Source organism: Varroa jacobsoni, unplaced genomic scaffold, assembly GCF_002532875.2.
Source record: "Varroa jacobsoni isolate VJ856 unplaced genomic scaffold, vjacob_1.0 scaffold_1314, whole genome shotgun sequence".
In the NCBI taxonomy this organism is placed as follows: domain Eukaryota; kingdom Metazoa; phylum Arthropoda; class Arachnida; order Mesostigmata; family Varroidae; genus Varroa; species Varroa jacobsoni.
In genome coordinates this window covers 4,914-31,332 of record NW_019214216.1, presented here as the reverse complement: position 1 = coordinate 31,332, position 26,419 = coordinate 4,914, and the positions used below count along the sequence as shown (strand labels likewise).

The following is a 26,419-nucleotide window of genomic DNA, read 5'->3' as shown; positions in this document are numbered from 1 at the left end:
TACCGTACCGTCGTTGGTTTGCCAACGATGTGCCAGTAAAGGTGTTGTTACTTTACTGCAAAATTGAATATTCGCGTAATAGATGTGTTTACAACTTTTCTCAAAGGCTCGACCGTAAACGCTGTTATTTTCACTGCAACAGTGAATTTTTTCTTGCCGTGCTAACTTATTAAAACGTTATTTGAATAACTTATTTTACTCGAATGATATCAATATCTGTGGTAAATTTTTTAGTGGTAGATGTTTACTAGCCTCGACCAAAACAGCTTTACTATGACGGTTCATGTCCGTAAGCTCTTCAAACGCCCGCTTAGTTAAGAGATCCGAAAAAGCCGCTTATCACCTGAAAAGATTATGCTGTTTGTCACAGAATTTTAGCGCTTGGAAAAGGACGGATTATGTAGATACAGGCCACCAGCAAGAGTCATTTGAATAGGTATTGATTACTGTTGTTTTTCTTGTTATCAAGTCAGCTCACGTAAGCCCTATCTTGCATAATTATAATCCAGGATCTTGGATATGCTGGTGTTAATTTTGCCAGGTTAGCGATGTAGCCGTATAGGGCAAATTAGCCTTCGAAAGCAGAACGATTCGGACATAGGCAAGAGCGTGCCTTTACGGGCGAAGTTGAAAACTGAAGTATTATATCAGGATGTTTAGGCTATAGATAAGAAAGTGTATCGTTAGACATTCAAAGCACAACGTTTCAGCCTAACAAAGCTCAAGCACCATAGTTCCTTCAGATAAAAACTGCAATAACTGATTTCGACGTCGAAATGGTTGACGAGGACCATTTGATTGGGGGTGATAGAGAGAGCGGGAGTGGGAAAGTGCTTCTGAACGAAATTGTCGTGTGAGAATTTGCCTCCTATGTAGCAATATGGTGTTTCATTCTCTAACTAGGTATGCGAGATCTGTAAGTTGATTTTAGAAAAGGATAACGCAACTGCAGCCCGCCTGGCAAACTAAGTTCCACTAGGCTCAGCTTTAATAATATAGTTTATCAACAAGAACGAATTGATGAAACGCAAAATATAGCGCCTTCATCAAGCTCTACCAGTACGTTATATCAATTACTTTTATGTGTCAGATACCAGACAAAAGTTGACGAAGGGCCGGCGACAAAATGCCTAGGTTTATTGGTAAACTGCGAGTCCGTTGCAACCGGATCAACCGCTTACCAAATTTCCATCATACGCATAAAAACATCCACTTGGTATTAGGCACCTATATCAGTCAACTAGCGTGTCCGCAACCGGTTCTAGTCCATAAAATTGAAAGGCACCATTTGTTCATATGAGCTACGGCATCATATCATAATGTGACGTATCATAACATTCGATGTACGATATTTTTCCGCAATCCGTATCATATTCGGTACAGTGTCTACCGATTTCTCAGCGCGCACGCCACAATAATTTGTGCCCCAGATCCGGGTCGTTTGGTCGGTTTTGGGGTGTCGCAGTCCACAAAGGTCAAGTAACGATGGCTTTTATTAGGCAACCAACCGCCACAGCTAATTTTCACATCGTAAATACGCCTGACGTCGATATATATGGCGATCATGTGTGTGTGTGTCATCCACAGAATAAACGTTATTGCATTTTCGAACAGGCGTTAGAGTTTACGGTAGCAGTGGCAGCGCCATCGATACAGGCCACATTCAACCGCTACCAAATAAATTTCATTCATCGTGAACTGAGCAACAGAACTATGTAGTCGCGGAGCCGGCACATTAAGCGCTTGTTTTTGCCTGTTGGAGGCACTCCTTTTGTTTTCTGCATTTGAAAAAAGATTTTGACGTTCCGACAGCTTCATTCGCTGGTTAGTCGTCTGCTGCTCGGTACCGATCCAAAAGTCGTATGAAAGAGGCTTAAGTTTCGGTTTGTTGTCTCCGCTTCTTGTTGGTCCTCACCAGTGGCGTCAGAGATGATGGTTCCTTTTTGGCGACTGATGCAGCCTTGCCGTTCTGGCTTAACCAATTCATCCGATGACGGGCCCGCCAACCGGCGGATGAGTGTCGGGGCATGGGCATTCAAGGGCAGGCATTCTTTGCGAGGCCTTTTCGCTGGCTTTCTGCTTCTAGCATTGACTTTGAACGTGTGGCTAGTAAATATTACCATAGCAAGTATCTATGTGTTGTATGCATGGATGTGTCGTAGTGTGCGAATGAATATGTATTTGGCGTTGATGTTTTTGTTTGTAGAAAGCTCAGGGATGGGGCTCCCACGAAGGAGCATTTTTTCTTTGCTCAGACTTGAATAATAGGCAGGCTAGCACTTATCTACAGGAGATTGGAAAACTTAAATGGATTAAATATGCAGCTGGACGAAGGAAGGTAGGACACTGCGGACCGGGTATGAAATGGAAAACGTTCGGCCGATCCTGGCTCAGCAGACGTTTCATATGAACTGAACGTCGTATACAGTTTTGCACGAGCACCGTAAATCAACAACAGCGCCTCGCTACTGTGATACGGAACCGAGTAGCTCGATTAGCAGAAATTATGTGTTACAATATAAATGGGCAGCGACATATTACCGTTGACAGCTATTGATTTGCCCCTAAAAAGACCGTCGGTGTCAAAGAGCGTTGGACCACTCTCGAGATGGATGCAGAGGTGTAAATGAAGCATTTTTAGCGACGCTCACTCAAATGTATCCAGTTACTGTCCTGACACACAAGTTTTAAAGTGAGTGGAACTGTTACGCTTCGCTGTAATGTAATAGTAACAACACGTTTTGGATACCCTGCGGGCGTATTCGCAATTACTGTTTTGTGAACGACCCATTTAGTGGGTCGTATCTTTTCGCCCAATTAATTCCTGTGAGCATAAATGTCATGCTTGCGTTTCATTAAGTTTACTATTGCCATCTCTATAATTCTACGCTCGACAGATCGAGCTCTTTTTTTGGCGCTAATGATTTGCGTATTACATCGTACTTCGATTTACATTTAACAAAAAGAAAATAGAAGTCTATTAGTAAATAGAAGGTAACCCGGGAATATATTTACTGCATCTGTGACGCGATGCGTAATAACTAGAGCCGCGGGGATCACTCTAGACAGACACTGCTTTACAAAGAGCGCATCCTAGGCTCTTATAATCAATAATTGATATGAGAAAAAAAAAAACAGGAAATAAACTAATAATGTCATATTTAATCCCATGATCTGCTCGTTCGCGCCTGCTATACGTATCGTTGTATAGTAACAAGAGCTCCAGTAGAGGATTCAGCAATTGAAAACAGTTTTTTTCACACTGACCGAACATTTGTCCAGAGGTGGGCAAACAAAAACTTTACAGTTCATTTAAAGCAACAACTGCTCGCTTCACGTTCTAATTTCTACACGTAGGGCTCAGCTGTGAATTATCTAATAACTTACTGTAGATCGTCACATATATAAATATATATATGATTCGATTACCTGCTGTAATTACTCGGTAAACAGGATAACTTGACAGGATGATACCTATTTATTACTACGTTGGTGGAGCAACCAGTTATACGACTTAACCACCCGACCCAGATAAGGACAAATCTTTCTTGAAGTCAACAATCTGTTGCATATATCATCTTTTCATATCGGTATAACAAAGTTACATAGTTTTCCCGGAATAACATAATGGAAGCTGATACGCAGGCAAATCCGTTTATGATCATTTGTCACGACTATGAAAATGACTGAGGAAATGGGAAACGTCTTTATTTTTGAATTTTAACAACTGGATTGTAGGATTTAAGGTACACGCGCATGAAGTGCTCGGTACTATTATGGTCATATGAGTGACGTGCAGTACAAGTCCCATCTAATAAATCAAAATTTTCCATATATTGATAGAGTCACCAGGTATCGCTTGACCTACTCTACTAATTATCGGCTCCAGGATCGAAATATGGCCCCGTCATCTTGTCAGACATTATCAGACGTCATTACGGCTGTATTAAGCACTTCCACCAATATTAATCATGCCTAAAGGAAGTGATCAGCCTGCGTCCATTCGTATCCGGGTTCACTACCAACCGGAACAACAGTTTACTAGTAAAATTAATATTCAATACCAGTACCATAGCGATACGGTTTGTAAAAACAAGCGTAATATAGAGATGCGGATTGTTGCCTATAACCATATGTCTAATTGAGGTGACACAGAATCCATTTTCACTAATTGTTTTGTATCTATCACCTTACACATTTCTATTTGTAATGATGATCAACTTCCAAGAAGCTGAAAGGACCGAATGAATCGCAGCTGGATTCGAGGCCAGCTGTTATAAATTTTTTATTGTAACATTTGCTTACATTGTCAGCGAGTGTACAGCCGAATGTATCAAGGACGTTCGTTCTTAGTAGTTTTCACTAAACTATTCCAACGAATGAGTAATTACCCTTAGAGTTAAACTCTCCCCGACAGCCCTGAACAGTCTCACCTCACAGGGAAACCTCTTGCATACATCCGAAGGTCTCGGATCATGGGATCGTAGTTTTCGTTACAGATCTTTTAGCCAACGAATACGTTCCGACGACCACTAAGCAGGCAAATATCGAGTTCGTAAAGAGATGTCGTGGCTACCGTTAAACGCGCTGAACCATCAGCGCCGCAGAGGACATCGCCCTCGTTGGCACAACGAGCCGATATTACCCATGGAAACCATCGAGTCCTTCTTTTTTTCTTCGAGTTTTTATTGCATCATATATATATATATATATATATATATATATATATATATATATATATATAGAGAGAGAGAGAGAGAGAGAGAGAGAGAGAGAGAGAGAGAGAGACGTCAATTTATTTTAAGGAAAACAGGTGTCATTCAAAAATTGTCACCCGATTCAGGGACAGACAGATCGTTGTTACTGACCAACTGCTATCTGTATTAGCAGCGACGCTTGTTGAGACTTCCACCTACCTGACACCGTTTCGTCCAGCTGTTATCACCTACGTATGATTGACGATCGGCAGTGTATCTGTGTATAGCAGTGTACATACAGATACAGTGATGTAGTATCGATGAGCTGTTCTGATTTGCAGGCTCGTCCTTTGTTCGTTTATATTTACGACCATAGCAATTTGCGTTTCGAAAGCTTTGCTTAGCTAAAAATTCGATTCGACGAGCATTAAAACCAAAATGTAAGCACAGAGAACGTGAAATGAAAAATTAAAACGAGTCTGTTGCGTAATAGAAGTATTTAACGGGATCCAATCCAGATGCTATGCCACTGTACAACGCTCAAAAATATACTTGAATTTTACGCGTTTGCCATATGATAATCGAAGCTGTCTAGCTTCGATACATATCGAAGCAATCTAGAAATGATCATCACGACTTGCACAATAGTACATATGTATCTGTGTTAGGATATCGAATCAAGAACAGAATCCGTACACTTTTCATCGCTTTGGTGTTAATGGCTAGGGATTGAGGTCGCGAACGACGCGCGTTGAATACAAGTCGACTCAGCTATGACCATAAACTGGTTAATCAAAGCAAAAACTCCCTAATTTAAAAATTCTCTAGGCCTCAAGAAAAATGGTCCAATTTACGCTTTGATTGTTACCCTATAGAGCGAGTCGTTAGGACACATTCACCACAAAGTCGCTGTCGCCTTTCGCCCATTGCCGGTCCCGAAAATACTTAAAATGACAAAAATGTCATTTGTGTATTGTTACAGCTTCTGGATTGATAATAACAATAGGTCATGCGCCTTTATATGCCGTAACTCGTCGTGTACATAACTATAACAATCGTCACTCGTTGTCCGCGTGATCTGGCCACTAATTTTTATTGAATTGTGGCGCTGTTGTATATTCCAACGTAAACTATGGCTAAGGTTTTCTGTCGTTAAAGCGGCCGTTCTTGTGGCGCTGCTGTATATTCCAATGTAAACTATGGCTAAGGTTTTCTGTCGTTAAAGCGGCCGTTCTTGTGGCGCTGCTGTATATTCCAATGTAAACTATGGCTAAGGTTTTCTGTCGTTAAAGCAGCCGTTCTTGTGGCTGCTGTTGTTATCGTAAACGGGGCTCGTGGCGGCGATTACGACGCGGAGATATGTCTTGATAGTATCAATTGAAAATGCCGTTTTATATCGACTTTTGTTGTAGATCCTCTATGATAGACGATATTATAATTGTTGACATTGAAAATATCTGTTTGTTTTTCATGATTATTGAAATTGTTTTTTGGCCTTTTTGCCAGATGGCACAGTAATATATAACGTGCAATATATGTTTATCCAGTTAGAAAATAATCTGCTTTGTAATTCCACAAGGTTCAAGAGACGAAGAGCTGCAGGTTAGACAGTTGGTTGCCTGGTAGATTCATATTGCTGGGCTGGCAAACTAGATTACATAGACACGAACACGTAATTACCGTTTTCTTCATACAGTTATCATTACTTTATTAACAGTTACGCAATAATCACGATACATTTGCTGATGAACTTCTGTTAGCGTAACAGCCATGCGTATTTTCATCTGTTTGATTATGTTATGATTCCAGGGGCGGGGTACTATTTGCGACAGCGTTCCTGCACGTCATACCTGAAGTTCGTGTCGGATTTGTTGCCTATGATTTCGAAATTCCTATCACTGAACTCGTCGTTTGCCTCGGTTTTCTGGCGGTCTATTTTGTCGAAGAGGTTTGTATCAAATTTTGACAACTGTTATATATAAATGTACATGCAGCTAGAATATAACGAGACGTCTGCTTAGAACAGCTTTTACCTTGTGTATGAGCTCTCTATCTCTGCCTTAATAAATCTGCGAATTATATTTATTATCCGTATTCTAACTGTAGCAGTTGGAGAACATGCATGTTATACCTTTTAGCACGTGTCGTGAGTTATCAACCATAGATAGGACAAATGTTGTATGATGTAGATAATTCGTGACTGGCGTCTGTATGGTATAAGAACTACCTATAGAAATACACATGTAATAAAAACAGACAGCTTAGACTTCTGAAATACGCCGTGTAGACAGAAGCGTATCCATATAAATTAACTACAGGTACATGTATATAGATTTTGAACACCTATTTAGTACAGATAGACGTGCGAACTTTGAATTTGTTATGACATTCGGTGTCTGTTGACAAGTTAAAGTTAGTCGGTGCCCCTGTGCCTCAAACTGAAGTAATCGTAGTCTGAGAATGTTGTTATGTTCTGTATGTATTCGTAATAAATTAAACTTAACTACTATTCACAGAACACGAACCGTGAAAGCGCGATCTGCCGATCGAAATTTTCAGACGACGAATGGAACTTGCTATTGTTACAGCAGTAGATGAAAGTTAGTCTATGGTCTTGACTCAGTTCGAGCTGAACGCCCCAAGCTGAGCTGTGTGCCGTTACGCCTGCCGTAGCGAGTACTCTAGCATAGTTGGACTACCTAATCTGAACGTATCATACTGCTTCAAGGAACTGACTCAATAAAGGACATTAAATATTGTCGCATTTTCAGAATGCAAGTATGGGATTATATTGTTGAACGAGTAGGATTTCTGCGAACCAAAAATGATTGATTATATTTAGTGTATCTTCTCGGCGTCAGCTTTACTCAGATTTACCTGGACGGAACTAGCATCCTGAAGACGTAACGAATCGTTTGCTGCGGATACAACATCGTTCCGCAAGGGCTTTGATCGATATAAATTATCGGGAAGATCTTACCACTCGTGAATAATAGCAATAGAAAAATATGATGGAATTTCTCAGTGTCAATGATACTCGTGCTTTCGTATTTCAGTTTTGGCCAGACGCCATCATTTTCATTTCTGAGTCATATGGCACTCTGATTAGTCATATCGACTATTGTAGGAAAATAAGCGGTTTTATTGGGTGTTATCTCTTTGCCATGGGGCTATAGCCGTTGGCTGCTAACCTAAGCAATGCGGCGTATCACAGTACAAGCCAAAGTGCTACGTCGTTGTAGGGCATTGGTCGTTCAGTCAGTTTTAGCCATTTTCGAGGCTCGTGTTTATCGTGTGTTTGTTATGCCTTCGGCTCTGCGATTACAGGTTCTTCAGGCGTGCATAGGACATTCAAGCCACGCCAACGAAGATCATGGTCATAGTCATTCTCCGCAAGTCATTCAATGCGCTACGTAAGTTCTGTTTTTGATTTAACTCGGTCATCGTTAGATACCCGTACAGCTCATTAGTCCTGTTACCTTTCCCTTAAATAACAATATAGTATCAAATAGGGTCTTACAAGGAAATGTGTCTTTTGGCGCATTGAACTTGCATATCTCTCAGATTTGTTTCAGTTGTCGGTACGAAGTTTAAAGCTATGTCTGTGGTACGTTGCGGATTAATTTGTTTTGACTACGGTGCTATGGTTACTGTATGGAACCCACTCTGTATTTATGCATTTGATATACGCGCACATGTCAATGTTTACGAAGTACACATTAGTGTTACTGAAAATCGTTAGCCCTTCGTGTACCAGAAGCAGTGCTCGATGGCTCTATCACGGATATGTGGTATGGTACAGGAAAACGAATCCAGGCAATTACAGCAAGGCCAAGACGGGTGCTAACTTATATGGCGTTCGTCTGCTGTTACATGGCAAACGGTACCAAACAAACCGTCACATCTATACATGATAATTCAAATATATAACGGCCATCACTTGTCGAGAAAGCAACAATCGCTGATAAATGCAACCTCCGCCTCTGACCATCTGATCGCGGATCAGACAACGCGGACCCATTTCGTACACTTGTGTATTATGGATACTGAAAATTTTACGGCGGTGATCTGACAGCAATCAACAAGTATGGTGGCTGACGGCTATCCGCGTGGTGCTCGGCCACAGAACCGTACGCTAATATGCGTCGAGGTATTATTGGCACGTTTTGTTTTTAGTTTCTAATGTACCAATGCCACCGCGCCGCACTGACCTCGATGCTTACGATGAACCGCGGCTGTTCGTATGACCTTTGCTATCGTGGTAATACCGCCGGCAGTATAGGTCTAGCTGAGTGTTGAACTAGACACCAAAATGAGTCAGTCTATATGGCAAAGTGTTTCACTTAGTCTTCTTTCGAGATTTTTCTGGCACGCAATGAAACGAATTAACTGATACGACGGTAGCATCGGCAGAGTCTGCCGTTCAAAAAAAAAAACACCAAGAATAGCCTTTTTGAGCGCCGCCGCTCCAATAGAATTGCGAGCGTTATAATTTGCTTGAGCACCGAACTCGACAAAGAAGGTGCCTTTTACGTAAGTATGGATAGCAACACTTGTTATGGCTGGGTAGGCAAACGAGCAATGGAATGACGGCCATTAAACGAACATGTTTAAGGTACAGGTACTAATGGTAGAGTGCTTTCATTCAAGCTGTTTAGGAAGTCCGGATCTTGTCTATCCCGGTTGCAAGGATCGGTATCATGCTTATTCCGTCCGTGCGAGGGAGATTTCAATATATCAGAAGCACGTCCTTATGCCGCGATCTTTAGCGTATAACATGAGCCAAAAGCCGCGTAAAAAAGTTAATGTTATTACATTTGCGGTTCTGCACAATCTCTCCTTGTAATAAATCGAGATAGTTATTATACCCCTGTACAACGAACATATGCTTACTGATTCTATTTACCTACACACACCGTCGGCAAAAGTACAGGGTACAGTTCTTAGTTAATTGTGACTTACTGTTTACAGCGCCTCAACAGCATCATAGTCAGCGACTGTTGTGTTGTGACGTATTTCGCAACCTGCCACGGAGATAGCCGCAAGACTACGAGTACAATCCAATTCGTCTTGCTATGCAGTGTGCAGTCCTTCTATTTATTCTGCTTATCCAGTCACATGATCTCTTTGAGACGCGCGCAAATCATAGCCTACAGATCGGATAGAACGGAAAAAATTCGCCACGATCTCCGATCGAAAGCTTTTGTACCTCTAAGAAATACTGCAGCTCGCACACCTGTGCAGCCGGCTGTGCAATAATCGGAGAAGAGTTCAGAGGTAAATTTGGATTCTAGTCTTTTTCTATCTTCGAATATCAGGGAGTTACCGATACGGCCGACAACGTGAAGTTAATTGAATTTTGGACGTTGTCATTATTACTTATCGCGTTACTAGAAGTCGAACCAAAGTATTATGTTGTCTGATTATGCTGCTAACTCATAAGTAACACTGTAACCGCATAAAGCTGCGTTACATAGGTGGTTAGCAGATGACGTTACAAAAACGTTTCTGTACCAGTTTGATGTGCATAGGCATGTGGATGGCCGCATTGATTCATAGTTTGCCTGCAGAAGTTCCTTTGCACCGTCCTGCATGACGGCCAGTAATTACTGAGTAGTTACGATCCTCTAATGACCTTCGTACCATTGAGATCATTGAATACGACGACACTTGAAGTAGTAAGGTACTTCGGCAAGCTTGGTATTGCTGCGTGTGTTCTCATCATCGGTCAGCTTCATCGGGCCCATTTGTACACGGTTGGCAATACGAATATATATCATTCAAAGGCCAATGGGTTTCACTCATAACGAGAATACTTCAACAGTACACTAAGAAATTATTTCAAAGACGTCATGTCGAAATGATCACATGTACGTCATAGATAAAAGAAAATCTCTGCACAAGGGAAAGTTCAGTCCATCTAATGATAGAAGAACGAGCAAACACTGACTATCTACCGTCGCCATTCGACTCAAGTAAAACAATTATATAATAAGAGCAGGTGAATAGAGCCTTTGTCGCTATGAGTTTCCTTGCCACGTTAACTATTAAAGCTGAAAACGTATATAGTCATCTCTTTTGCTATGAGGTTTTGACAATTGTTCGCAACAAAGCCCGTCTCTGCCGGCCTTGCCTGTTCTTCAGAACTGCGTAAACTATAGGGTCGTGGCTTCCTTCCCAGCCAGGATTCGCATTCACCTTCCATCCAGCTCATTCATAGCATTATCTAGTTATTATTATGAGCATAAATATACATGCAAATCGTATATGCATCTGTATTGTTGTGCCTCTACCACAATGAGCCAATTCAGCATTCAGCGCATGGTCTTCTATTCTGAGCCGGTTCTGAACGACCAGGCGAAAGTAGAAGATAGTAAAATATTCAGTAAGTACCTAGTAGGAATAACGTAGCCCTATTTACGGTTGCAGCCATTACGTTGCGAATGCTTCGCCAGATGCAATTATGGTTGGTCCACTTTTGTCCTCGTCACCATCATCATGAGGTTCACTCTCACGCTCGAGATTCTGTTTTCATCCGCGTCAAGCTGCCGCGCTGAAAACGTGATATCGCGGGCACAGTTATACAAAATCGTTTACGCCTCACAGATGCACGTAAAGTGAGACACGCGCAGACAGATCAACGGACGGAGCGCCGCACGCATAACAGTGTTTCCCAATCGCGCCGTAACGTGCCATAGGAATTCCCATTAAACAGAACCCTTCAACATCGACAAAGCTACCAAATAAGCGAACGGCTACAATAATCAGCCATCGATGTTCTGACGTTCGACGCAACTCTTCCGTGAAAAAACTTCGCATTGCGTATTATTACGGACCACGATAAGTTTGCTGCCTTGCTTCGTAGTGCGCTGTCGAACCAGCATAGCTTAGGTCAGCTAAAGCTGTTGCTATTTGTAATATTTTGGTATGATCAGTCGTAGCATTAGACTTGGTTTCTCTGCTGTCGTCATAGCTCGTAGATGTTTGTCGCCGGTGCCCTTTGGTGTCTCGTTGCTGAACTAAAAAACGTGACATGGTCACGCTAGTAACCGCATCAGCCGCCACGCTAAAGCACAGTGAAGTGGAAGATGTCTTTGTTTGGCTTCTGATGTAAAAAGATCGTTGTCTGTAATAATGGCGCGCCGTTGCTTTCTGCCGTCACGGAAACTGCTTCAGCTGAGCTGATGATGAAGTCACAGCAGCGGTGGCGCCTGCCACGATCACCTGCACTCTTCTGTCGCGTAAAGTTATGCTGAAACTTCGAGGCCAACGCTGGAAGCAGCAACACTACGTGTCATGGTGTTGGCGTCGGTAGGATGATTGACATAGGAGAAACGATTGAGGATACCTTTTTTGCTGCAGCGTCTCTCTGTAACTGCTGTTTAAGATGATGGTAATAATAATCATGTCGACAACGACTGACAGCGTGCCTACTCTGGTCACGGCGCTCTGCGTTCGATCGGTCGGCCTGATTGTATGTCAGCATGAGATCTGAAACGGACTCGGTCCGGGATGGAAAACGGGTCGAGTAGGCCACGCATTGTTCCAGGACGTGAAACCTGCGAAGACTTCGCCTGCTTATTCTATGCGTAATCAAGGTCTTGAGTGTTACTTTAGGTTTTTAATTAGCTTTAGGTTAGGTTTATAAATCGTGCAATTATTGGATTTTCTTAGGTAAGGATAATAAATGCGCGGGAAAAGCAAGGCTTTTATGCCCGAGCCTATATGTTCGGACTCAGAATGTTGCTTCAATATTGCCGGAGAGGAAAAGTAAATTTCTTTTTCCTAGTGTTATATTTGTATCTTACATAAGTATTAAGTTAAATTAGAGGCGCCTACTACATAGGTATCTACCTTAGCCCGTTCTGCATACACTTTGGATAGAGTTATCTGCTTGCAGCAACGATCACTCACAAGTTTCTAATTTTTCTCGGTCGTGAGCTCCGAAGCCATTCATTCTCAAATGTGGAGTAGATCAAAAAAGCCTACAAAACCTCGCTGGTACCAATGATGCACGGAATGAATTGTTTGCCCTCACACCATCTGATCAGTCGAGTAAAGCTGTTTGGTGTTGTTATGCTTCATCTGTTTAAGGTGATATAAGCTGGGTTAAATAATTGAAACGACCAAGCACACGTATATATTTTGTGTAGCTTGTGTCTGTTGTTGTTTCGTCAACCATGCATTTGCGGTTTGTGCTTTTTGTTGGCCGCCGCCGACGACGACGACGTTCATATCAGTAATAACTGTGGCAGAAAGAGGAGTCAGCGACTATTGGGTTTAAACAGACGAGCCTTTTATTCGCGCTATGTGCCGAAACTCACTAGGGTAACTGCGCCTTTTGGTGCGAGTGCATCACCATACCCGAGGCTGTGACCGGTTCAAAATTAGTCTTATGGCTGATAGTAGTCTTGCCTTTACTACTTCTATAAAAATAAGCCTGCCCCATGCATAAGTACGGCCTCGTTGTAGATTCTTTCGTGCGTCGTAGTTACCGATTCACAGTTATTTTCCTGTTTCTTCTGTAACATTTATCTTGTAACGTGGTGCGCTCGTTGACTTGGGGAGAAGGAAAGTTCGCCCATACAGGTTGTTACTAAGGTATCTAGGAGTTTTTGCATCGCCTTGCATATGGATAGACTGTCGTCGTATCGAACAAATTAGTAACGGGTATGAGAAGTCTTTTATTCGTCTTAAACGATTCTAACTCGGTAAGTAATTAAGTATTGATCTTGCGCTAACTGTTTAATGGAGTAGTGCACTTAGTTCCGGCGTCCTTTTGTAAACGAGGAACGCGTTGGAAATTGATTATGGGGCATCGTTTTTACATTCACGCAGTCACCCCTTGTTTCAACGTCGACCTTAGCCACTAACGAGTAATAAATTAGTAAATTCTGCTCTAGATTTCATGATAAACCACAGTATAATTCCTGCATAATAATTAAAAGCTAATAGAATTGGAGCTCACATGAATTCGAATAGAGCTTATTTTTCCAATTTTCCAAAGCTTGAGCTTCGAGGAATGCCCAGCGAACTCGACGTGTACTAACGTGCGTAAAATTCTAGGCAATCGAACCCGAATGAAAGCAGCGTCCTGCAAAATTCTAAATTAAAGTAAACTAATGCCAAATTCAACATTTGCAGCTACTTTTTCTTACCCTGTGTATTGGTGCTCCAAATGTCTTGCCATGTAAAACAGTACAGACTAACTGGGTCTAAATAAGCACACTTAACGCTGAAAACCTTATGGGCAACAACAAAAATTATCCAGAACAGACAACAAGGTTCGGTGCTCATCCTGCCTCTCTTGAGTTGGCTTTTGACTGAGGAGGCACACATCATATAGGCATCAGCTGCTGTCAGAATGAGAAGACGGGGGCGGAAGGTTCAATTAATGGAAAAAATCGCGGACAACAAGCCTGAAGACAAGTGGCTGGTACCAATGCCATTACAAGTCTACAACTACTTGCGGCGTGAAAATTGTTCGGTGGCAATAACACATTGTTTTCGAATAAACAGCTTGCCAACGTAATAAAATGGTCATAATCATAAACGCAAGAACAGGTAGTACGGTGGACTTTGTTGTGTGTTGATTATTATATTAAGCGGGATATATTCGTTCATGTTGGTTAAGTCTGATTAAGAAAGGCGAGGTTTTTGATTGCACAAACGTGCCGTCTGATTGAATTGATAACTCTGAGACAATTATGTGCAGGTAATATATATTTCTTACGTTCACAAAATCTTTACCGTAACGCAAACAAGCATGCTTTTGTCTCGATTGTTTATACGCGCCTTTTACTGATGTGCAACTTAGTGTGCGTGAACACGACTTTCGGTCCGACATCGGTTTCCGATGTGTATTTCATGACTTCTGCTGTTTTGTCGTAAGCTGACAATGTCACTGCCGAAAAAGTTGACCTATGCTGATATGGTTGTCTTCCTCCTTTTGTGTTGACCTGATTATGCTCGACCCTTACTTTTTGGTTAGCCCCATTCTTCTGGTCAGCACCTGGTGGAGAAGTTACCTCTGCCTGTAAATTTACGTCAAAACATAGATTGTTTCCTTTTAAAATTAATTTTCCCCTCTTTCTTGCTATTCTATCGGGTATCGAGCTGTTGCTTTTCGTGCTTATCTGTCAAAATTCGCGGCCATCGTGGCTGTCCTCTGTGCTACAGAGTACCAGTAAAAACTCACAGGCCTTTTCCGTCGGCTTTTTAGGGATCGCACACCCGAGCGAATCCACACTGCCGCCCATGTCTGCTTAAGACATATCTGTCTCAGCTAAGCAGTCCGAAACATTGTCTGAAAGAGTATCCAGGTACATTGCGTTCAGCGACCACTTTTGTAGCAGCCACTATTTCAGGCGAAAAGCGAATGAACCAAGCAACGAAAAGGGGACGGTAGATCAGGGATGGCTCGGTGTCCGTATACTTCATTTTCTGATGATTGTGAGTCCTTTTATGTTTTTGTTTTTTCATCTTCTGGGACTTTTCCATAGTTATAGACAGTGCAAAACCCATTGCGGCGGTTACACCAAGCAAGTAACAAATTCTAAGTATGGGGAAACGCGGAAAAGTGCTAGGTAGTGGTACAGGGTCACGTAGAAGACAAAGCGCCATTTGGCGCTCGTACACATGAAATCGACGAAAACGAGTTTTTGTATGTACGGGACCAGAGAGGCAAAATACAGTAAATTCACACAACGTACAACACACGTAGATACGCACCCTGTTCGAGATAGAGACTGAAAAACAAATCACAATTGATACACATACGCATTTCGTTCACTATTGAGCTGTCCTAATGTAATTCGGTACCTGATCTCTGTATGGTACATAGATTTTTATAACACTTAATAACATTTATTGTTGCATGATCAAACACGCCAAATTCGATAGCGTATCTCCACTACTGATAAAAAAAAAAAAAAAAAACTAGGGGGGATTTGAGTTTTTGATCGCCTCAAAAATTACACAGAGAGCCTGATTTGATTAGTAAGTGTCGATCGAATAACGAAACTGACCAAAAGAGAATCGCTTAAGGGCTGCGAAAGGAACGAAATTTACAGCAAGTAACACACGCATGTACGATAAAGCCTAGGCTAAATGAAAGGACCTATCTATGTTTGTACAACGCACACCGGTCAATAAAGTGAGGTTGGATATCTCCTAAGATTCCTAAGATCTCGTAAGAAGTCAGAGTGTACGCTTTTCAAAGGCTTATTTTAGTGACCATAAGCCAATTGAGGTTGTTGGTAGAATAAAAAGAAAAAATTGACGAAATAGATGAAATGTGTAAAAGTACGGAATGAAAAATGTAATAACTAGAGTAGCACTGTAGTACCGATCTCGTTATCGATTATCATGCTGAGTTATATTTTAGTTTTCCTAAATTGGCAGCGAGTTACCTACCTATGATCAAAGCAGGCTAAAAAAAAAAAAAAAAAAAAAAAACTTTCTATCCATTTTTTTTCGCGTCGAAATTAGGCGGTGGACCCTTTTGCAAATGCAACAATAGAAAAATTGAAAACTAAAGAGATCAAGCTACAAGCACCGAACAGTAAAAAGTATTAGCTGAAGTACCATTCGTATTATATTATTATTATTATTTTTTTTTTTCGTGCGTGACGTACGTTGAATCAACTGTAGTTGGAACTGTCAACGGAAATTTCTCCGAATTATGACCGCACACAACGCTGGCCCTCAATTGTCCTAGGCGGACTCGTGCCTGGAAATTATCCTAATTTTTTTGTTTTAAGTTTTGCTGCATTTTGAGGAAATTTGGATAAGTGACAGACTTGCTCATATGGTTTTGAAAATTACTCGAGATGGTTCGATCGGCTTCCATCTGTTTTCTAGATCGATCGTGGCCGACTCAAGGGCGGTACTTGATACGTTCTAAATCTGTTAAAAGATGTCGTCTCGTGTGGCGAGAGCCATCTTGTTATAATAGTCAGAAATGACAGAGTACAATGATCGGTATAGTAGTGGTAACAATGTCATTGCACTTTCGAAGTCCAGTAAATATCTATTTTTTGTTGATTGAAGTTACTAAATAATTGTGATTTATTTTTGGGTAAGTGCCGTTTTTACAGACGTATTTCAATTCGTGTTGAATTACGTGAAAATTCAGCGCTAATTCAACGCTAAATATTTGAGCGTTGTTTTAGGTACACTCTGTTACTTGGATCTTTCTGATCTTCTTGTTCCTCTCTTCTCTAGATTTGGTAGGTGCTTTTATAATTGGTTACTTTTTTTTTCTTTGCTACGGCACCCTTGACAATACATCAGATACTTGCTACTGTCGCAAGTAATAGCTCTGATTTAGCAGGGAATCTATAAAGGATCGATTAGAAATCGATCTTTAAACGAGTTTACAGATCTTATATAGCCATAGATCGGAACCAAGCTAAGATGTCAATACTGAGACAGGCCAGCTTGATAGAAACTCAAATATGTTTCAAACCTTTTTAATACTCGGCGTTTTCATCGGTTCAGGAACGCGGACGGAGTCTCCTCGGGCAATACTGCGAACTCTGAACCTTCGGCGTACCAGCACTTTTCAACCTTTGATCAGATGGAACGAACCATGTCCAGTAATTCCACGCAGGGGGGCAATGGTGGAAATCGCGCAATGCATGTGCAGCCCTCCCGCGAGCACAACGGAGGGCATACTCACGGCAATCATAATCATGCGGTGCCAAACAAGGTCCCGGCACTAACCTTCGGCGGGGTTCTCATTGTGGTCGCACTGTCGTTTCATTCCGTGTTTGAGGTATATATTGACGGGCGGAAACAGATCGATTTCAATTCGACTTTGTGTTTGAGATCATTGTTAGGCATACTGGCTTAATTGAAGGGTCTGCTTTCAATCGACGAAACTTGGTATAGACCAAATCATATAATTTGAGTAGGTAATTTAATAAATCATATTCTTGATGCTTTTGCTTTATGAATAAATGAAAAAATAGCGTAAAAAAATTAATGAAATATCAAAACTGCGTTAAGAGCTTTATAGCAGTTTAGTCAGCCTAAATATACTATATTAACTCGTATGCGATCTTATACTTCTAGGGTCTCTCGTTAGGTCTCCAGTCTTCGGCATCGAAAACATGGATCATGCTACTCGCGATCGCGTTGCACAAACTGGTCATCTCCTTCGTGCTGGGCTTTGAGCTGTGCACATCTGGGGTTAAAAAGGTCAACAGGCCCGCATAATTTTGTTAATAATCCATGCTGCTAAATCGGCACTTCAGGCATACGGCATATGCAACTAGAGACAGTTAACATAGTATTTGTCGTTTATCAATAGGAATGACGGTACTATTGTACCAGTAACTATTACTTTTTCTACTGCTAATAATGATAAAGAACTGCCTTTTTTAATAAACGCACCATAAAAAGCTAAAGCGTGCGATTTTTCTTGTGTCTGAGTGTGTTTTTTGTTTCCGGCGAAACGGTTTTTTTCAACGAATGTAAACGCAATGGCGAAATTGGCGATTCTACTGATTGGATGTTCTGCAGACTGCTGTGTTAGTCTACGTAGTGATTTTCAGCGTGATGTCGCCACTCGGGGCATTCGTCGGAATTATGACACAACGTCATTTCGAAGAGACTTTAGTCGTTACCGTGTTGAACGGAATTGCAGCCGGCACTCTGCTCTACGTTACATTTTTCGAAGTGAGAGAACAGCTTTGGATATATTCTCACTATAAGAAACCTGAATATATGTAAATATTTCTCGAAAATAGGCCGAGTTTCCTAGAGCCATCCGGCTGCAGTTGCCATTCGTTAGCTAGATTTTACCTCAACAAAATTTAATCTGGCTATATATATATATATATATATTAAAGCAGTATTAAAACGAGTATAGCTTCGAAGTAAACAGTCTACCAGAAAAGGCAGAATCAATTTCTTAGTTTTGTGTAGAAGTGCCTCATACGGTAGTGAATTCCGCTGAAGAGGACATTTTTGTTTTGTTCGGCCTCTCCTTATTTCGATGACCGTTGAGCTGTTCGTGTTGTTTATTCATGTTGCTGCCACAGGTACTACAAAAGCAGAAGAACCTTTCGTTGCACGGGATGTTCCAGTTGACAGCGGTCATCCTCGGATTTGGACTGATGCTAGCGCTCGAGCTGATGCTCCCCCACTCGCACCAAGCTGAGGGAGACGGAGGACACGGACACGGATCTGGCCATAGGGATGACTTCCACAGACGACTGCAAGAACCAGTTAATCAGTGATGTCGCCGAGTGGACAACAGCTTCATCAGTATGCGATGTTATATAAGCAGCAAAAGCAAATATCGGCAGACGGCGCGTCTGTCTGTGCATCAGCTTTTACCAGTTGCGGCGGTGGCGATGGTGACAATTACGGCAGCGATAACAACAGTCATATCATTATGAACCTGTTTCGCTATGGTGCTTCCTTCCAGTCGACGTTAGACACATGGTAAATGTCTGAGCCAGATCCTGCAATCGCGATGACCTATCATACTACGATATCTACCATAGAAACTATACTCTACGATACACACCTGCATACAGAGAAGTCACTACGACAAAACTCGAACTATTTAACAGAGCTAGCGATGTTTTAGTGGTTATGTCTCTCGCTAAATCGATTATTATTGAGAGCCAGTCAAGGCAACAACTGCAATTAACAGCAATAGCGGCTGTATGCTAAGAGCTACTGTAATCTGTCAAACTGTAGATTGCAATAGGAATTTGTGAATGCTAGCAGAACGATGGGAGTGCTCTAGAACAAACGGAACATAGAAAACTAACCAGTTCTGTATCGAAAAAAACAAAAAAAAAAAAAAAATAACGTTTACAAACGACAAAATTCAACACGAAAAGGTTCATACCACCCTTTGTAATTGTTCATAATCGAACAACACGTGTTTATGTTCTTTCGCTTGATTGGCATGCCTTGCGTTTGTTCCTATATCTTCCTCAATTCAAATTTCGCGCATGACTCCATGCGCGCACCCTGGCGTCAAGTAACGAGGGCGGTGTTACTGTACAATATGTAGAATACGCTGAGAATGCGATCGTGCTTACATAGCCATGGGATAAGAGAGAAACACGAGGCGAAAGATAAATAAATAAATAACGATAAAATGAAACAGCCAAAGATAGATATACACAAATATTTTGATACGATAAAGAAAAACAATGAGTAAATTGTGTAAAAATAAAAATCACTACAAGCGAAAGGAAGAAAAAAGAGTATAGAAAAAAAATTATGAACGAGTTTCTAGCTAACGACTACGAGAGCCTTCTAAAACTCTCAAAAGGTTCGATTATTATTATTACTATTATGAATAATCGAAATATACATTTGCGTCAGTCCACTGCGGTGCAAGTTGTAGAATGGCAAAAGATGATTCTTTCGTATCTTATTCGGCGCGCGCACAGTTTACCTGGGCAAAAATTACCGACTTCAACGGGTCCCTGTTGGCCAGTAGCTGATCCTGGACGATACCGCGGTTCACTACACTACCATGTACAGTACTGATTCAGTAGTATATGTTTGAGCGATACTGGACACGGTTTGTGCAAGACATCCGGTAGCTTAAGGAAGGATGATATAAGCGACGAATTTCACTTACAACCCGACCTAGCGTCTGTTGACAGATGAGGTTGTATTATCAAGCGATCAGCTATAAAGGTAAAGAGCCAATTCCTTTTACAGCTATCAAAGAAAGAGCTGGTTGGAAGATGTAGGAAAGAACGAAGCAAGGGGGGTCGACTGCGATAATGTCTTACTTAAAGTTTTACGTGGAAGATAGCATAGATTTTACAACAAAGGGATTTTTCCTAGTGGTGTAAAGGGAGGCTGCGCGAAGTTCTTAAAGCTCGAGGGATGCGATACACAGTGATATTGTTGTGTAACCAGGTGCTGTTGGGGTGGCACCAATAAGGCACGATGAATGACGCTTCTGACAAACTTGTTAAGCCCCTCTGCACACGTATTGTCCACGGGTCATTGTGACAACTTAGCTAACGGTTGCTACAGTTGACACAGACCGACAGAGAAACAGAAACGAGTGCTTCGCCCACCAGTTACTTAATCGTCACCTTTCCATAACGATGCTCAACCAATCGAATCAAGAAGAATCGCGGAACGGTGACACTGAAAAGCGCCAGATGCAGATGGATGAACAACCGACGCTGCCCCAGTTCGCGCTCTCCCGCGCTTTTCAGTGAGCTCGCAATGCGTGGGCGTCTATCCGACGACAACAAACAAGCAACTGCACGAGAGAAGCTGCTCGTGAAAGGCAGCCTATTTGACCGACACGCTAGCCCATCGGTGATGACAATTCTGGTGTCGCGAGGCGTTCCGCTGTCAGACTGGCAATGAACAAAACTAGAGCAAACAGAATTTTTGCTCGATGTTGTTGTTTGTTGCAGGCTATTTCTCTTTCTTCCTCGTTTTAGTATAACGGTTGTATTCTGGCAGATAATAATAATAATAGCAGCAAAATTTCAATAGGCGGTGGTCAGCCTTAACAAAAACAACTGCGTAGTATTTTTCATTGTATTTCAACTTTGCTTCAAGCGAAAATATAGGGCAACACAGGCAATTACAGAATGGGCAACACGCTCAGGGCATCACCTGTTCGAATAGAATACTCGACCAAATTACTATGAATGTAATTATAGCGATGGATATGATGAACTTTTTCAAACGTGAAGCAGATGCACTAATGCATCTCGAAGGGAAAAGTGAATCTTGGCATGACAACCGGCTCAACATGGCGTGACGTAATATTCTGCTGTCAAGCTATGGGATTGGATTGCCCTTATTACTGTCGATAGTTCAGCTAAATCAGCCCCTATTTCATCACATGCCTACAGACCAACGCCCTAGATTGCTGGTTGAGTCTCTTTTAATTTGGATCATATATATTTTTTTTTATTTGATTTTAGATATTCGTCTAGAATGATAGACTGTACAACCCAACTACGACGCTTGATACAGTTATGTCGATTGCAAGAAGCTGCTTAACCCGCAATACTTAACTATAACATTGAACATTTTTAATCTACCGCTATTATACGGAGCAGTTTTACTTTGGCTTTGTCTTTGGATACTATCTGACGCTGGCAATTTTGTTCGTTTCTGGCTGAAGCGGCAAAGCTTGCATCAATAGCTTTTTGAAATTGGCGGGCGCTGGATTTTTCTAGCGTACGGTATGATACCTCTTGTTATTATTACTGTACAAATAATGTATGATATGAATAATCCAGCCTTTTATGCATCATACTGCTAGCACGTTACTAATGCACGATGGATAATTATACCGAAAACAGATTTCTTAAGAGAACCAAGCACGAAACCCCCTAGATACTAAATCTCGTGCAGACTCATACCTGCTTTAGCAGCTGCGGATTTCAAAAACGGTATTTACACCACGAGCTAAGAAATTTTCTAAAAACGAACTGGAGATTTGGGAGGGTTGACATTTACATTATGAAACGAATGACACTGCCGTGAAGAAAATAGAGGATACAGCTTATTAAACTGTTATCTTTGCACTGGGCAGTTGGAAATCGTAACGTAGTAACAAAGTGGACCTCACCGCAGGACCAAAATTAATTTGCCCAAGCTTTGATTGCGTTGTATGGTGTATCATAATATACACGTATGAAAAAATGTAAAAGCACATCTATGATCCTTTACCTTGTCATTACGCCTATCACTAGATAATCATAGTATTATTATTAATGTCGTATTATAGAAGTGTTAATTTTTTTATCATTACCACCACCATCACTATTGTAATGTTCTCGTAAGTACATTCGAAAAAACGCGCCATTCCTTTTTTACGGAGGAGAGATAGATTTCGTAATGTTGAATTTAAACAATGGCTAAAGTTTGTTAAAATATGTATACGTATATTGAGTACGGTACATTTTCTCAAACTATGTTTTTCACACCTCGGTAATAGTGAGTGGTAGATTAGGTTTTTGTACAACACCAGCTACTTCATACGGACTGAGTCTGGTCAATACAGCCAGAAGGCAAAATGCCGTAATAACTGTGTGTCCATCTGGCCTACACTTTTTTGACTGTTTAAAATTACCGCTCGGTCACGTTAGTTACCCCGTAGTGATGCCAGGCATGTGCGGTCGTACGAAACTGACATGATCTTAAACTCCTAAGGAACGAACCGAGTGCATAAAGTGACAAGTAAGGCTTAAGAAGATTCCACAAATTGAAATCCTGTGAAGCGTACCGGAATGAAGTTTCCTACAATCACCGAAGCGGCTGGCTCAGATCTGGCGGGTTTCTGTAATGTAAAAACACACGCCCGCATGTCTCTCAACGTCTAAACGTATAATAAGAGTCGAGGTAGTGCTGGGGAGTTTTTGGCAGGAGGGCGTTAAAGACAGAACTGCCACGAAAGAGTGCCGAAGTTCACCTATCAGTTGTAGTTACCGTCATGACTTCGGAGCTCCTGCCCATGTACATACGACACAAAATTGTATATGAATGAATTTCTGTTAGCAATCTGAGTGAACCCAAAAATTGTCGTACGTCTGACAAACCCCGAAGAAAGCGTGCTGTGAATTAAGCACCCGTGAAACGACTCGTCCAACGTGGGCTGAGCTCGCACCGAACACTACTTAGAAGGGAATTGTAAGTGATACTGGCTGACAAAGATTTGAACACGGAGAGTAAAACAGGCTGAATGGCGCATCTTATTTTAGGTTTGGAATCGCTATCGAAACGTAGTGAACATTCAGTGAACTGCGCGCCTTTTAAGCGATTAAATAGTTCTGTTTAATACTGCGAGTAAATATAAGGTATTATTTAAATGGTTTTGTAGAACAGACAAGCTGGGTCGCCCGAAGACCACTAGTTTTAAGCGTTAGATAGGTCAAGTCTATTATTATTATTATCCAACACACACACAGAGAGAATTGTTCTCTCAAATATAATATGTACAGACTTAGCTAGAGGAGTACGAAATTATAAAACTTGTATAAGACAAATGAGTATATCTGACGAACAGCTAACTAACTATCGTACATACGAGACAGAGACGAAAAACAGTGGAACAGCCCGGTGGGTTGAAGCTGTTGTTTGGGATCAAGGAACAATATATAATGATAATACTAATATCTGTAATGAAACAAACCCTTTTACACATGCGGAACTAATACAAGCGACCACGCTTAAAAGAATTGAATTTGAAAATTGCACGCCGTGTGTAAAAGCGACCGAGACAGTCCAGTAAAGTGTATTATACAGAATTAACGTGAAAGTGGTGATCTATAATATCTAACAAAGTCTTCCCCATAATATATATATATATTGTAGGGAAGACTTTACATTTATAAATAAAGTGAAGAAATACCGATGGGTAACAGTAAACATTCGTGTGATCTTTCTTTCGAGCTATGACGCTATGTAGAAACACAAACGTAGGTAGCAATAGAAAAGTTTAAAAAAAAAAAGTCTATACAGAGCGAAAATGAAGCGACTTACTTATTTATAAATATTGTTGTGCAGTAACAATTTCAGCGGCTGAGGATTGCCGAGCATTTCGATAAGCCATAAGGGGAGAAAAGTCACCAGGGAAATCTCTTGATGATCAAATAAAAACAAGTCTGTGTTATAGAGTTTGCGCCTAAAAAGCTTATAGCAGAAAGCAAGAAACCGTGATAATTAAGAAGTTCGCAACGAACTGATATTGTTAGGCGGTCACATTGAGACAAAACACTCATATATGCAAAGACGAAACGAAGACAGCAACGAGCTGTCTTCGTTTTTTCTCTCGTGAAAATCCAGGTATACGATTATCATCATATAGATAATTGTTCCATAACTTCACTTTAAGTTAATGTTTAATTTCAAAGTAAAAACGCAGTACAATTCACAAGTCGCCAAAACAGGCTCCAATGAAGATTCAAGTGATCCATAGTTCAATGATGCATTAGACATTGTTCGAGATACGTCTCAGTCAGTCAGTCAGTCAGCCAGCCAGCTACGAAAAATGCGGGACGCACTTACGTCGCCGTTCATCTTTGGCGAATTTCATTTGGCGGTGTGGTAAACGACAAAACCTTTCTACACCCGGTGACTTTGATACGCTCTTTGTTAAAGCATCTCGTATTCTACTATTTACCCATATTACGAAATCTGTTCCTGTTTAAGTCGAGCGTACTCGTATTTTATATTAGCTAGCTAGATGAACGTCCTTTTTGTAGTCACGTATAGGCTCAACTTTGCGGCGGCGGCGGCGGCGGCGGCGGCGGCGGCGTCAACGAGGCTCCGCAGCGATACTACCCAAATACAGTAGAACACATGTTTAACATAAAACATCGGTCATTTTCCGTCTCTCAACAATTTAATTTTGACAATTTATTGAATGATATGCTACATCGATTCATGCGTTGATATGGGCGCATTAACAATACGACTTTTTGGCACCAATGCCCCTGAAACAGTGTCGTCATTCGAGCGATTTCTACGACTCGTACTTCTTGGTTATGTCAGATTTAAACTCAGAAATGTTGGCAGCAGGGCACGTTAAACACATAACGATTTGAAATTGGCTCGCTCGTAGGAATTAAATTAGCAGCCGAGCGTTAGACGCCTTCATCGAACCGGATCCTTCGCTCTTTGCTTGATCCGTGAATGCTCTAAGACGAACAGCTACGTCATACATGCACGACAGACATGAATCAGTATCGTCTGCCAACGCTGCACAATACTACAGGCAAAAAGCGTCAAAAAATACTGCGTGGAACGCTGAAGTCTGCTTTGTGCGCGTAGATTTGCATTGGCATTTCCTTGAACTTCCCGAAGCGTGAACTGAAACTGCTTTCTGCTAATAAGGCTGGCTTGTAGCGCCACCGTAAAATTGTGTCCGATATGGGTTTATTTTGAACTATTTTAAGTTGACTGCACATATATATATGCTAGATCCTCACTTAGACACAATTCTAACCATTGTTTTAGCGGGCATTGGAAGATAGCTATGTATTGTTTAGGTCGTCGCAATAATTTTTGGGCATCAATTAACGTTTCATTTTTGGTCGGAAGACGGAATTTTGAACTGGGTTAAAAAGGTTTTCAATAATAATATAAGCGGGTAGATTTTGTCTTGGCGGAGCGTCGCGTAGGATTCCCAAGAAGGCTGTGGAGGCCGTTAGATGCCTCGTAGTCGCAAAATTTACACACGCTTATATAAATAGTCATGCATAAATGTTAAAAAATATTTCACATATCTGTTCTCAACGATGGGCAAATCGTCAGTCTGTTCTATGCAGCATTGTGAAGTGCTCCTGAGACAGATGACTCCTATCGACGTTCTTCGATAATTTTCGTAGTTGGGCTCGCTTTTTCCTTAGCTGGCTCTCAGCTGCCGTCGATGCTACTGCTCAAAAATTGCGCTAAGAACCAGCCAGGGTAGGACGCTCAAAACGAACAGTCTAGAGAAACAACAGAGAGCGCTTTACTCATCATAATTCTATTGCATTAGGATGCACGAAAATATTTTTCTCGACAGAGCGTTCGATATGTTCGGCGAAGTACAACCTCGAAACTAGACTACCTATCTTCTAAGATATCAAATAATGCCAACCTTAGCTTACTATCGCCATTAACTCAAATGATCAGTCCGCAGGGTGGCTAGCGTTCACATTACTTGATTCGCATAGGATCAGGCTCGATATACATCTACGCATCTATAAAATTATAAT

General features: G+C 41.3%; 1 protein-coding gene and 1 long non-coding RNA gene across 6 annotated transcripts in view; one reads left to right on the top strand and one right to left on the bottom strand.

The window, feature by feature from the left end:
- Positions 1 to 24,086, top strand: part of LOC111268733 (zinc transporter ZIP1) — a 48,114-nt gene extending 24,028 nt beyond the window's left edge. For all 5 annotated transcript variants that reach the window (XM_022847885.2, XM_022847884.2, XM_022847882.2 and 2 more), the window contains 6 exons: positions 6,507 to 6,645; positions 8,025 to 8,110; positions 17,199 to 17,475; positions 17,775 to 17,900; positions 18,225 to 18,380; positions 18,746 to 24,086. In XM_022847885.2, coding sequence (XP_022703620.1) covers positions 6,507 to 6,645; positions 8,025 to 8,110; positions 17,199 to 17,475; positions 17,775 to 17,900; positions 18,225 to 18,380; positions 18,746 to 18,943 — 982 coding nt within the window. In that variant the 3' untranslated portion in view covers positions 18,944 to 24,086. The remainder of the gene's footprint in view (positions 1 to 6,506; positions 6,646 to 8,024; positions 8,111 to 17,198; positions 17,476 to 17,774; positions 17,901 to 18,224; positions 18,381 to 18,745) is intronic.
- LOC147752332 (uncharacterized) lies at positions 13,067 to 17,250 on the bottom strand. Its single transcript, XR_015314358.1, has 2 exons — positions 17,167 to 17,250; positions 13,067 to 14,731 (listed from the first exon to the last, which is right to left on the bottom strand). It is a non-coding gene; the product is annotated as an uncharacterized LOC147752332 (long non-coding RNA).
- Positions 24,087 to 26,419: the final 2,333 nt, after the last annotated feature.